We start from the raw sequence: 13,860 nt of genomic DNA on the forward strand, positions 1-13,860 counted from the left end.
AGTCACAGGGGCCTGATGATATACACCCAAAATTATTAAAAGAGCTTAGTGGTGAGCTGGCAAAACCGTTAACAGATTTATTTAACCAATCATTAGTAACAGGAGTCGTCCCGGAAGATTGGAAATTGGCAAATGTCGTGCCTATTCACAAGAAAGGTAGTAGGGAGGAATCGAGCAACTATAGACCAGTGAGTCTGACATCAATAATAGGCAAATTAATGGAAACCCTATTAAAGGATAGGATTGTGGAACATCTAAAATCCCATGGATTGCAAGATGAAAAACAACATGGGTTTACTTCAGGGAGATCATGTCAAACAAATCTTATAGATTTTTTTGACTGGGTGAATAAAATAATAGACGGTGGAGGTGCAGTAGACATCGCATATCTAGATTTTAGTAAGGCTTTTGACACTGTCCCACATAGAAGACTTATCAATAAACTGCAGTCATTGAGCATGGACTCCCATATTGTTGAGTGGATTAGGCAGTGGCTGAGTGACAGACAACAGAGGGTTGTAGTCAATGGAGAACATTCAAAACAAGGTCATGTTACCAGTGGGGTTCCACAGGGATCTGTACTGGGACCGATTTTGTTTAATATCTTCATAAGTGATATTGCAAAAGGCCTCGATGGTAAGGTTTGTCTTTTTGCTGATGACACAAAGATATGTAATAGGGTTGATGTTCCTGGAGGGAAACGCCAAATGGAAAAGGATTTAGGAAAACTAGAAGAATGGTCAGAACTCTGGAAACTGAAATTTAATGTGGATAAGTGCAAGATAATGCACCTGGGGCGTAAAAACCCAAGGGCAGAATATAGAATATTTGACACAGTCCTGACCTCAGTATCTGAGGAAAGGGATTTAGGAGTAATTATTTCAGAAGACTTAAAGGTGGGAAGACAATGTAATAGAGCAGCACGAAATGCCAGCAGAATGCTTGGATGTATAGGGAGAGGTATAAGCAGTAGAAAGAGTGAAGTGCTTATGCCGCTGTACAGAACACTACAGAACACTGGTGAGACCTCACTTGGAGTATTGTGCGCAGTACTGGAGGCCATATCTCCAGAAGGATATAGATACTCTAGAGAGAGTTCAGAGAAGAGCTACTAAACTAGTACATGGATTGCAGGATAAAACTTACCAGGAAAGGTTAAAGGACCTTAATATGTATAGCTTGGAAGAAAGAAGAGACAGAGGGGATATGATAGAAACTTTTAAATACATAAAGGGAATCAACTCGGTAAAGGAGGAGAGCATATTTAAAAGAAGAAAAACTACCACAAGAGGACACAGTTTTAAATTAGAGGTGCAAAGGTTTAAAAGTAATATAAGGAAGTATTACTTTACTGAGAGAGTAGTGGATGCATGGAATAGCCTTCCTGCAGAAGTGGTAGCTGCAAATACACTGAAGGGGTTTAAGCATGCATGGGATAGGCATAAGGCCATCCTTCATATAAGATAGGGCCAGGGACTATCCATAGTATTCAGATATATTGGGCAGACTAGATGGGCCAAATGGTTCTTATCTGCCGACACATTCTATGTTTCTATGTTTCTAGTCCCCCTTCACAGTAGAATGCCCCCTTAGTGCCCCCACACAGTAGTTAAGTGACCTTTAGTGCCCCCATGCAGAAGTTCTGTCCCTTAGTTCCCCATCACATTAGCATAGCTCCTTAGTATCCCATCACAGTAGAATGCCCCCTTAGTGCCCCTGCACAGTAGTTATGGCCCCTTAGTGCCTCCACACAATAGTCATGCCCCCTTAGTGTCTGCACACAGTAGTTATGGCCTCTTTAGTGCCCCTATACAATAGTATGCTTGCTTGGTGCCCCAACACAGTAGTTATTACTCCTTAGTGCCCCCACACACTACGTATGGCCCATAAGTCCCCCCTCACAGTAGTGTCCACCATTAGTGCCCCCACACACAGTAGAATGAGTGAACAGGCTGGGAAATGATCTTTGGCCCCTGCATACTTCTACTCAGCAGAAGCGATGCTGTCAGTGCGTTGTGCCTGCTTAGGAAAACATTCACAGTAGAATGAGGCCTGGGCAGTAATGGATGACTGATGACTAAATCATTATTACTATATGTGTGTATGTACTGGCAGGCGATGCCTAGGCCTAACGGCCACTACAGCCACTGCAACTGCTACGGCGCTATTTCTGCCATGAGCAGGGGTTTAACACCCTGCACCCCACTGATTTCAGAGTAGCTACATAGGTCGATCACTCCACAACTTGCAGGATAACAGGCCGAACTGGATGGACAAATGTCTTTTTTCGGCCTTATGTACTATGTTACTATGTTACTATGTTACAATGGTTGGACATGTGTAGTTCTGGCACCATCTGCTTGAGCTACAAGCTAAGAGCCGATCGACGCGATACAGGGTGCCAGACCCTTACGATCAGATATTCATTGCCTATCTTGAGAAAAGGAAATCAATAGTAAAAGAGTGGAAAACTCCTTTAGAGTATAAATGCAAAAAAATAATAATTCAGGTTCTATGTAAATCAATTTATAATGATGGGAGTCCCCCTGTAAAAGCAATTACTAATAAAGTCAAATATTACATGATCCGAATCTTCTCATATTATAATGGTTGGGAATTGTTCTACATTCATACATGATATAAGTACTGCAGATGATTTTGCTATACAGTATACAACACGTCACAGCCTCATAAGTATTTAAGATGTGGCCACATATATACCGGTAGCTTTTTCTGTTCCAATCTAGTCTTATAATGGCATACAAGCTATGGCGGCAATTTATATGACATGTGCCATGGCACCAAATAATAATTATAAGTGACTGTAAAGCAATTTATGAATATTATGTACAGTATTTTGTCAAATGTTACAGGGGATCCCGAATAGTTATGGGAAGATATCATTTGCTAAGTGCCTGATTAACGGTTTTACTATAATATCATTATAGTAAGAACAATCTTGCAGCTCCACTGATTACATTCTCTCCACTGATTAATTTAGGCCTTGAAGACTAATGATATGTTACAAACTTCCATGACATTAATTTACCCCATGACATGGAATTATGGGAATGCAAGCACAAAGATAAATTAGTCAGTTCTCTTTGACTTGTACAGCTATTTCTAGCCTTTGAATACACAATGATAAAGTTATTGAAAATGAAGCTAGATCAAAAATGCCATAGAAAATTCTGTCAAATATGTTCCAAAATAATTTTATTTTTGGTACATATATTCTGCCAGATGGGGATGGGGACCCTTTTTGACAGTGTATGCCACAATTTTCTTGGATTGCTATAACAGACATGGTATACCACGTATATCAATGTATTACAGTTGCAACACAGCCATTAATAGCAACCCGACTGCTAGTAAGAGTCCCAGGACCCTCAATGACAGTGACAGCAAAGAAAATACATGAAGTAGTGTTGAACCCCTTCCCGCTGCAGCCAGTTTTCAGTTTTTCATTTCCTCCCCACTTCCAAGAGCCATGATTTTTTTCATTTACACAATGGTATGCAGGCTTGTTTTTACAAGAGATGTACTTTCTGATGGCATATTTTAATATTTAATACCATGTATGGGAAAACAATATTAATGATATAAGAAGATATAAGAATAAAAACAATTGAGCCATTTCATAATAATAGTTGATACTTATAATACTTACAAAAACAATTGCATTGGCATCACCATATTTTGACACCCATAGCTTTCTATATTTCCATCTACGGACCTGTGTAAGTACTCTTTTTTTATGGAGCAAGCTGTAGTTTTTGTTGATACCATTTTGGTTGTATGACTTTTGTATGACTATCACCTTTTATTCATTTTTTTTTATTCAGAACCTTCACAAGGTCCCTAGTTTCCATAGTAACTGAACACTTCTGTGATTTCATCAGTGGGGGCCATCTGGTTATCGGAGGGAGCTCCCTCCCTTTAAATGACCCTTCAGATGCTGCAGTTGCCATTGACCATGGTATCTGAGAGTTTGATCATTATTATCAGAGTTGCCTCTGATCAGGTTGTATCATCACCATCAGAGACCGGCACTTTTCTTTATAACATTAAGCCCCACATGGCCTGTACACACATCTTATCTACAACCACAGCCCTCATGCCCAACACATAACAAGACTGTAAAATCACTGGCGCTTTCTCTTGTGCCTCCTCCAAGGTACAAGGTACAGTTCACAAGGTGCCCCAGTGTGGGTATCTACATTGAGGAAACTGAGCACAAACTACAAGCCAGGATTAATTTACATAGACACACAATAAGGAGAAAACAGGATACACCTATGAATCTACAATCCTCTGGACCGGGACGCAGTCTGATGCACTTAAATGTCTTAATACTGGAAGGAAATTTAAAAATGACAGAGAGAGAAACCATTCCAGTCACTGATACAAGGACTCAGCCTAACACTCGGATTTTTGACCCATTAAATGGACACACTTCACCCCATCCCCCCCTTCCTCTAAAGGCATTCTGTTATGCTTTCCATCACGGAATTGTGTTATGGCCCGTGGTAACAGAATCCATAACGCAATTCAGCACATACCTGAACCCGAAACCCGAACTTGAACTTCAAAACTTGAAGTTCGCTCATCCCTACTCTCTATGCATTCCAGGCGGGCACAGCAGTGAAAGGGGAGCGCATATTGAAATGCAAATTACTGATCTGGAGTCAGCAGCAGGTGTTTTATACATGTGTAACTGCACTTATTAGGACTTGCTGGAGGTGACAGATTCACTTTAATGATGTATCATTCCATATACAATGTCTTTGTGTAACATATTCACTTGTAAACTATCAACAGCGCTGTGGCTCTGTATTAATTATATGCATTGAAGATTCAAACCTGACCTATGTTGACCTGTGTTTTGGGCATATGAAGTTCATCAAAAGTGAGGCCCTGAAACAATGATCACTCCACTTTTCACAACTTTTTTTTAAATCTTACCTTGGTGCAAATTCACTGTCTTTAACAATACACTCTTTCTTCTCAGGAACTCCTTTCCATGTTCTAGGATCAGCTAAATCCACAAGTGCCTTGGCGTTGAGCAAACCAAATCCAAATCTACTGTTCACCATGAGACCTGCTCCATTTTTCTTCCAGCCAGGGTTATTAGCTAATGGATCATATTCACTTGTCCAGACTGTAAGATGCTGCATATCTCTCCATGTTAGATTAGGGCTAATAAATTAGAAGAAACATATTAGACCTAAGTCCTTTGAAGGCCATCACAACAGCGTTCTGTCTGTCAACATATGATGACAGCCTTAGGCCTCATGCACATGACCGTATTTTGTTTCCGTGTCCGTTCCATTTTTTTGCCGGATAGGATGCGGACCCATTCATTTCAATGTGTGCTGTCCGCATCAGTATGTCCGTTCACCGTGTGCTGTCCGCATCAGTATGTCCGTTCCGTTACTCCGCAAAAAAAATAGTGCATGTCCTATTTTTTTCTAGTTTGCAGACAAGGATAGGCATTATTACAATGGATCCGCAAAAAAAACTGATCCGCAAAAAAAACTGATGCCATACGGAACGTCATCAGTTTTTTTTGCGGATCCGCAATTTGCGGACCGCAAAACACATACGGTCGTGTGCATGAGGCCTTAGTTTCATTTAAAGTTGACAGAATAAAAGCTCTATACAGTAAATAGCATTTGGATTCTAATGATGGTACAGGGGGAGGGTGTGGTATTGGCACCACTGTTCAAGAGACTCCTCCTCACCTTCAATTGACAAGACCAAACGTCTCACCTGGCCCTGTCAATCTTGCACCCGTACCATTGCCCTGAGTATAAGCACAAGCGCAGAGGATGTCCTGTTGCTACCTGATATTCAGAGCAACGGTGCACACACAAGATTACCAGGGCCAGGTGAGATGTCTGGCCCTATAATAAAGGGAGAGGGGAATTCTATTGAGCAGTGGGGTCAGTCTCAAGGTGCTCCAGGAGGCTGATTTTGAACGTATTTGATCCATTTGAAATGCTTTGCTCATCTCTAATCTACACATCTAACATCTTAAAAGCTAAGTACAGCTTCGAGGCAATTATTTATGATTGCATTTTATTTGCTTTTGGATAAAAATCTATTTTTTCAAATGGTCTTTATTAAATATATTCAGCCGTTCTGTACAAGGGGTTAATTGTATAGCTGTATGAATTGTAATTTCACTTTGTGCCGGTCATTTAATAACCCTAATATCTAAATTACTAAAAGGTCATAAACACTTATTTAAGCCACATTCTTATCAGTAAGATAGGAATTGAGCTATAATGAGTGTTTAGGAGGTCAGAGATCAGAGATAATGAGCCATCAGTTGAGTTGCCTGATGGAACAGAGGGAAAACAGACAGCATGCTACTAGAGAATCTCAAGGCTGTACAGAGAAAAGGGCTCAACATTTTTAATAAAGACCAATTGGAACATGCTTTTTAGCTCAAAATGAGTGCAATGCAACAATAATTTTAAAAATGTCCCCAAAGGTGTACATAGCCTTTAATGGTATACAGGTGCATCTCAATTAATTAGAATATCATTGAAAAGTTAATTTATTTCAGTAATTCAAAAAGTTAGAATTACACACAGAGTGATCTACTTCAAGCGTTTATTTATTTTAATGTTGATGATTATTCTTTACAGCTAATGAAAACCCCAAAATATCTTAGAAAATTTGAATAATGGGAAAAAGTTCAATATTGTAGACCCCTGTAGGTTTCCTTAGCCTTTATTGTCCCTCAGTCTAGTTCAGTACACAATCATAGGGAAGACTGTTGACTTGACAATTGTCCAGAAGATAGTCATTGACACCCTACATAAGGAGGGTAACCCATAAAAGGTAATTGCTGAAGAAGCTGGCTGTTCACAGAGTGGTGTATTCAAGCATATTAATGAAAAGTTGAGTGGATGAAAAAAGTGTGGTAGAAAAAGCAACAAGCACAAGCAACAGAGATAAGCGCAACCTTGAAAGTATTGTCAAAAATGGCCATTCAAGAATGTGGGGGAGATTTACAAGGAGTGGACTGTGGCTGGAGTCAGTGCTTCAAGCACCAACGAACAGACATATCCAGGACATGGGCTACAACTATTGCATTCCTTGTTGCAGTAATGACCCAGAGACAACGCGAGAAGTGTGTTATCCGAGCTAAGGAGAAAAAGGACTGTATCTCAGTGGTCCAAAGTCTTTTTTTCAGATGAAAGTAAATTTTGCATTCATTTGGAAATCAAGGTCCCAGAGTCTGGAGGAAGAGTGGAGAGGAACACAATTCAAGTTGCTTGAGTCCAGTGGGAAGTTTCCACAGTCAGGGATGGCTTGGGGACCCATGTCATCCGCTGGTTTTGGTACACTGGGTTATATCAGGACCAAAGTCAGTCTACCAGGAAATTTTAAAGCACTTCTTGCTTCCCTCTGCTGACAAGATTTATGGAGATGCAGATTTAATTTTCCAGTAGGACTTGGCACCTGCCCACACTGACAAAAGTACCAATACCTGGTTTAATAACTACAGTATCACTGTAGCTGATTGGCCAGCAAACTGGCCTAACCTAAACCCTATAAAGAATCTATAGGATATTTTCAAGAGGAAAATGAGAGACCCCAGACCCAACAATGCAGACAAGCTGTAGGCAGCTATCAAAGCAACCTGGGCTTCCATAACACCTCAGCAGTGCCACAGGCTGATCGCCTCCATGCCACACGGCATTGATGCAGTAATTCATGCAAAAGGAGCCTGACCAAGTATTGAGTGCATATACTGTACATACTTTTCAGTAGCCCAACATTTCTGAATTAAAAATATATATTTTTTAATTGGTCTTTTTTGGTCAAATTTTCTGAGATACTGACTATTGGGTTTTCATTAGCTGTAAGCCTTAATCATCAATATTAAAAGAAATGTAATGTTTGAAATCACTCTGTGTGTAATGAATTTATCGAATATACAGTATGAGTTTCACTTTTTTTAAATTGAATTACTGAAATAAATGAACTTTTCAATGACATTCTAATTTATCCCATGATTATGTCATTTTCTATTCTAGACTCTATGGGGGAGAGTAACATGCGCTTATGTACTTTCTGCCAAACTTATCAAACCGTGCACATTATTTGTTAAATTTGATGCATCATTAAACCCACTTTTGTTTCGCAATGCTGCTCAAGTTTTTTTGCAATTTTACCGCAAACAAAGCCAAGAATTTACAAAGCCTTATTTTGTGACTTTTTATGCTAGAATTGTGGAGTGCAGGGCTTGATAAATTCCCCCTATGGTTTTTGTCATAACAGGCAATATGATATTTTTAGTTCTTACTTTTGTTCCAAGGCCAAAGCAAAGATTCCAGCAGCCAATGGAGCAGATGCTGAGGTCCCAGTGTGTGTTTCAGTGCAATCATTATGTAGATCTGCACTTATCTAGTTTAACAAAAAAAAAAGGCAATATAGTAACAGAAGTATTTATGGGTGAGATCTCATCTGATGTCATATTTATTTTAAATTAAAACATGGTCCACAAATGGTGGCAGATGCCTTCTTCTCTGTCTTCTGACCTGTAAATTGGTGGCTGCCATTTTGAATGATTAGCCCAATCACAAAATCAAATTGCAAATCACAAAAGATTTGGATTTGGCTGGAATCTGAATTTTTGGGAAATTTGAGAAAGACGTTATTAGTTTATGAGTGATTTTCTCATCTCCAGTTGGGAACAAGGCTAAAGGGGTCATTTATTAAGACCGGCGTTTTAAACGCTGGTCTTAATAACCCCTTGCGCTGGCGGTGGATCTGCCGAAGTTATGTAGAGGCGCCGGCCTAAAACAGGCATAGAAAATTATAAATGAAACAAGCCTGCTAGCCCATCCCCTTCCTCACCACGCCATGCCCCCTTTTTTAGACCTGGCGTGAGTGGGGAAAATTCACAGATTGCGGCGCAAATAACCTTTGTGCCGCATCCTGCGACAGATATACATCAGAAAACAAATGGCATATATCTGATAGTAAATGACCCCCTAAATGCTCTCATACAGTGAAATAAATATTGGATTAGGAATAATTTAAGCTAAATTATTGGATGCAATAGAGAAGTATTTTAACCATATGAAATATCTTTATGAACCAATATTGTCAGTCATTTCTGAGCAAAAACTGTTCTATATAAATCCAAATTAACTGACTTTACACGGAACCACCCTGAATAAATTAGAGACTAAATGGTTTATGTTTGATTAGAAAAATAGGATCTGTTTTTTCCTATTCTTGTCCATCTGCTATGTCTGGTATTGTGCCTCAACCCTATTCACTCCAAGTACAATACCAGATATAGAACATGAACAAGAACGGAAAACCAGTCCTTTTTTAAAATTAATCTTTAATAACTTATATCTCTAATTAGCAAATAAACAATTAATTATTGACAAAGAGAAGCAAATATTTGTTTCTATTTATTTGATATGTTTACTTATAATTTTTCTTTACTTACAATTCTCTGATCTTTGTAGTCTCCACTGCTGTACGCAGTAGCTATGGTCGAGGAGCATTTCTCTGCATACCAGGGTGACCGCCCTTGTTGGGAGGCGCTGCTGATAGAGATGGTGTAGATGCTGTCTGTGTATCCGTCACAGTCACAGTTATCCCCTAGACGACCACCATTACCAGAAGCCCAGACATAGATGGAACCTTTTCCATTTCGGCCCTTTCAACACAAACAGTACAATGTCATTATACACTGATTTTTGTAAATTATGTATCGTGTCCTACATCTGAATAACACGGTCTCATGCATAATACATTGCGCACTAATGCACTTTTGTACTTGTGAAGTTATTTTCTTGCAGTTTGTTACATTTTCGAATTCCAAAATAAACATATATTCTCATGAGGCTTTAGGTCATGCAGTCAGGATCTTCCATAATCATGTGGTAATGAACCCATCACTGGATACAATGTACAATAATAATACTGGGGAGACATACCAAGCTAAATGTGCCAGAGTGCTGTCTCCGTTTTTGCCAAAAGACTTTTTGTGCTTAAATAGACAGCTTTGAAAACTGTATAGAAAAAGGAGGGTGGCTTAGAGGAGTCTTAAACGTGTTGTGTCACTTCAGCAAATAGCACTTATCGTGTAGAGAAAGTTAATACAAGGCACTTACTAATGTATTGTGATTGTCCATATTGCCTTCTTTGCTGGCTGGAATAATTTTTCCATCACATTATACACTGCTCGTTTCCATGGTTATGACCACCCTGCAATCCAGCAGCGGTGGCCATGCTTGTCTCTATAGAAAAAAGTGCCGGCCTATCTGGTGGCTGAGACTGTGAGAATCCACATAGGCCGGTGCTTTTTTCTATAGTGTTCAAGCATGGCCGCCACTGCTGGATTGCAGGGTGGTCGTAACCATGGAAACAAGGTGTATAATGTGATGGAAAAATGAATCAAGCCAGCAAAGGAAGCAATATGGACAATCACAATACATTAGGAAGTCCCCTGTACTAACTTCCTCTACATAAATAAATGCTATTTCCGGAAGTGACACAATCCTTTTATAATGCATTAAACTTTGGCACAATTTAGACACAGCATATTGGTCTAAATCAATCTAACCAAGAGGGGACATAAGAGAAAAAAGGTTAAACCTGATCAACAGGAGAGAGCATGAGGCACTGTGATAAATATGGGCATATCTTCTACTGTCTGGTTTAGTTTTAGAGTCGGTCCACATTGGACATCATTTGCAGTGGAAAAATCCACAGTGGAAGAAAAAATTTGTACGCTCTTCCTTTTTTAATTGTTGTTCCTCCTGGCTCCTGACCTCGGCTCGTATTTACTTTGATATTTGATTAACCCTTCAGTGCCTGCCTGTCACTTTGTTTGTTGTTTTCTCCTTTATTGTATTCTTACCTTTAAGACCCTGCACGTACTCAGATTAGGGACCGCCGTCAAGTTGTACACCATCGCCTATGGCGGACCGTGCAAGTAGGCAGGAACAGAGGTGAGGGTGGAGCTCAGGGCGGCACACACTCCTCCCGTACGTGACAGATCCAGAGATCTCCCCATTCATTGCTTCTACATTTATTTCAAGCTTGCAGCCCAACGGACATGTCCTTTCTACTGAAGCTCTCTCCCCGTAACTGTCACAACTGGGGTCAGTTGAAGAACGGAATTGAGCATGTGCGTCCACTTCAGAGAGGTGGACAGATAAATAAGTAAAAGAACAGACAGCAGGTGTCTCTGTACAGATAGATTTTATTGAATAACTAAGTGGCTAAGCTAAATTTTAAATTACATGCAATTACAAAAGTATACAGTCAGGTGCTGCTTTAAAAATGTAGAATTTGTTTTGTGGGACGCCCCCTTTAAATATTCCTCAATCTGTGATCTAGAATCCAAATAAACTTGTACATAAAGCTTGCAATGGGTAACTGCAAACCTTGCTCTGACCTTGTAATCCCAGCTGTTACTGACTGAAGTACATTAAACAGCACGACCCAGCTGCCCGAGTGCTTATTCTGCTCTCCACTATTTTCTTCTAACTGGTTTAGTAGAAGGTCTTTGTAGCATCCTGTCCTCATCCTCTTCACTTCTCTATGTCATCATTTTCTTTCTGAGCGCCATATATTTTTATGTTATATATTGATAGCATATCTTAAAACACAATATTTTTTAAATATTGTGTTTTAAGATATGCTATCAATTTTATCGTGTTTGTGAGTATAATAAAACCCTTATTTATTCAATTGCACTGAAGGTACTTCACTATTGTGTGATTTTGATGCTCTGCAGACGCTGGATGGAGATCTAAGTTGGGAGTATCAGTATCTTGTGTCGGAATACTGGGTTTACTGCATTTGGAGGATAGTGCTATTTGCACCAACTGAAGCAGCGCAGTCCCAAACTAATGCATTGGAACTCTGTGTGAACATACCCACTTCACTTCAGGGACCTGCAGCGCAAGTTCACTTTTAGAAAAAGCTATCGTGACTGGAATATTTATTTTTATTTTACTTAGGATAAATATGTAACTGTAGGCCAGTACAAAAATTAGGCAATAGGCATTCACCTAACAGCAAAGAACTTTGGATTCGTCACCTTCACCACCACTGACATTAGAGATCTCGGAGTAGGCAGCAACAGCGGAGACCACCCTCCTTGGGCTGATCTGGGTACTGTCGTGAGACTGCTGGGTGGCGACCGTTGATACCTCCTCTTCCTGATCCAATGCCAAGAATGGCTGCGCATCTGTAAGGTCTTGTAATGGATGGGAAAATAATTCCTCTGACTCGAACGGAGGGGATATGGTGGTGGTGGTGGTGGTGGGCGTGCACACAGCAGAGAGTGAAGAGAGTGCAGATAGAGAGGATGAGGAGGGTGCAGAAGCGGAAGGCTGAGTGAGCCACTTAAACAAGTCTGGTGCATCCTTTGATGTAATCGTACGCACCTTCTGCAACTTCCCACTTAGGCTGCGGCCTGGTGCACCTGACCAACCTCTACCACCCCTGTGGAATGGACTGCCTCTTTCTCTGCCTGTCTTTTTTAAAATAACCCTGTGACAAAAGTCCCTATAGAAGAGCAGTATTTGTGGAAGAAGGTATATCACACCCCTGCCTCAATCAGTTTTTTTGGGGGGCAATTGCTATATCACACCAGTAGAAATTATCGGTTCCAATAGTGTTTTTCCCTCTGTGTAGATGCGGTAACGCAGCAAAACCGCAAACAAATGCTGCACTACCTAAATGCACTATATAGAAAGTATATTATTGGTATATAACACCCCTGCTTCAATTAGTTTTTTTGGGGGGGGCAACTGGTAAATCACACCAATAGAAATTATTTCTTCAAATAGTGTTTTTCACTCTGTGTAGATGCGGTAACACAGCAAAACCGCAAACAAATGCTGCACTACCCAAATGCACTATACAGAAAGTATATTATTGGTATATAACACCCCTGCCTCAATCAGTTTTTTGGGGGGGAACTGGTAAATCACACCAGTAGAAATTATTTGTTGCAATAGCGTTTGGCACTCTGTGTGGCTGCAGTATCGCATCAGAACCGCACACTACTGCTGCACAATACAATTGCACTATAATATACTTTCTATGTTAGAAAGTATATTATAAGTATATCGCACCCCTCAGTAAGTCACACCTATCGATAGCACACCTATACAAGTCCTTAAAAGGACTTTTGTGGCTCTATTAGCTAGCGATTTGTGTCCCTAACAGTCTGTCCCTGCTCCACACAGCAACCTCTCCCTACACTGGCAAAAGACTGAATGTAAAATGGCGCCCAGATCAGGTTTATTTATAAGGTAGGGGGTATGTCCATGTGCTGAAACGTCTCAATTGGCTGTCCTGTACCACCTGATGGATGTGTCATGGGTCAAAGTTCTTCACAATGTAAAAAAATATGGCAAAGTTCGCCGCGAAACGACTGCCGGGCGAACCGCAAGGCCATCTCTAATTACCAGACACAGTCCACTGAAATATCCAATTTTCCTTATTTCCTGTTTTCCAACCAAATGCAATATGCAACTTACATAGGAGCATAATGAGTATTTTACCCATGACTGAAAGTGCTGACACTGTAAAATGTACAAGGGGTGAACACTTAGCTCCTGAGCTGAGATCTCTGTATGTATATATATATATATATATATATATATATATATATATATATATATAGTATATGTACACTCACCTAAAGAATTATTAGGAACACCTGTTCTATTTCTCATTAATGCAATTATCTAGTCAACCAATCACATGGCAGTTGCTTCAATGCATTTAGGGGTGTGGTCCTGGTCAAGACAATCTCCTGAACTCCAAACTGAATGTCAGAATGGGAAAGAAAGGTGA

The 13,860-nt window shown here is 40.1% G+C and overlaps 1 protein-coding gene across 2 annotated transcripts in view; it reads right to left on the reverse strand.

The window, feature by feature from the left end:
- Nucleotides 1-13,860, reverse strand: part of PCSK1 (proprotein convertase subtilisin/kexin type 1) — a 99,792-nt gene that overhangs the window by 9,240 nt on the left and 76,692 nt on the right. For both annotated transcript variants that reach the window (XM_040421560.1, XM_040421561.1), the window contains exons 8-10: nucleotides 9,485-9,697; nucleotides 8,324-8,424; nucleotides 4,966-5,199 (exon numbers count right to left, since the gene is read on the reverse strand). In XM_040421560.1, coding sequence (XP_040277494.1) covers nucleotides 4,966-5,199; nucleotides 8,324-8,424; nucleotides 9,485-9,697 — 548 coding nt within the window. The remainder of the gene's footprint in view (nucleotides 1-4,965; nucleotides 5,200-8,323; nucleotides 8,425-9,484; nucleotides 9,698-13,860) is intronic.

Source organism: Bufo bufo, chromosome 2 (assembly GCF_905171765.1).
Source record: "Bufo bufo chromosome 2, aBufBuf1.1, whole genome shotgun sequence".
In the NCBI taxonomy this organism is placed as follows: Eukaryota; Metazoa; Chordata; class Amphibia; order Anura; family Bufonidae; genus Bufo; species Bufo bufo.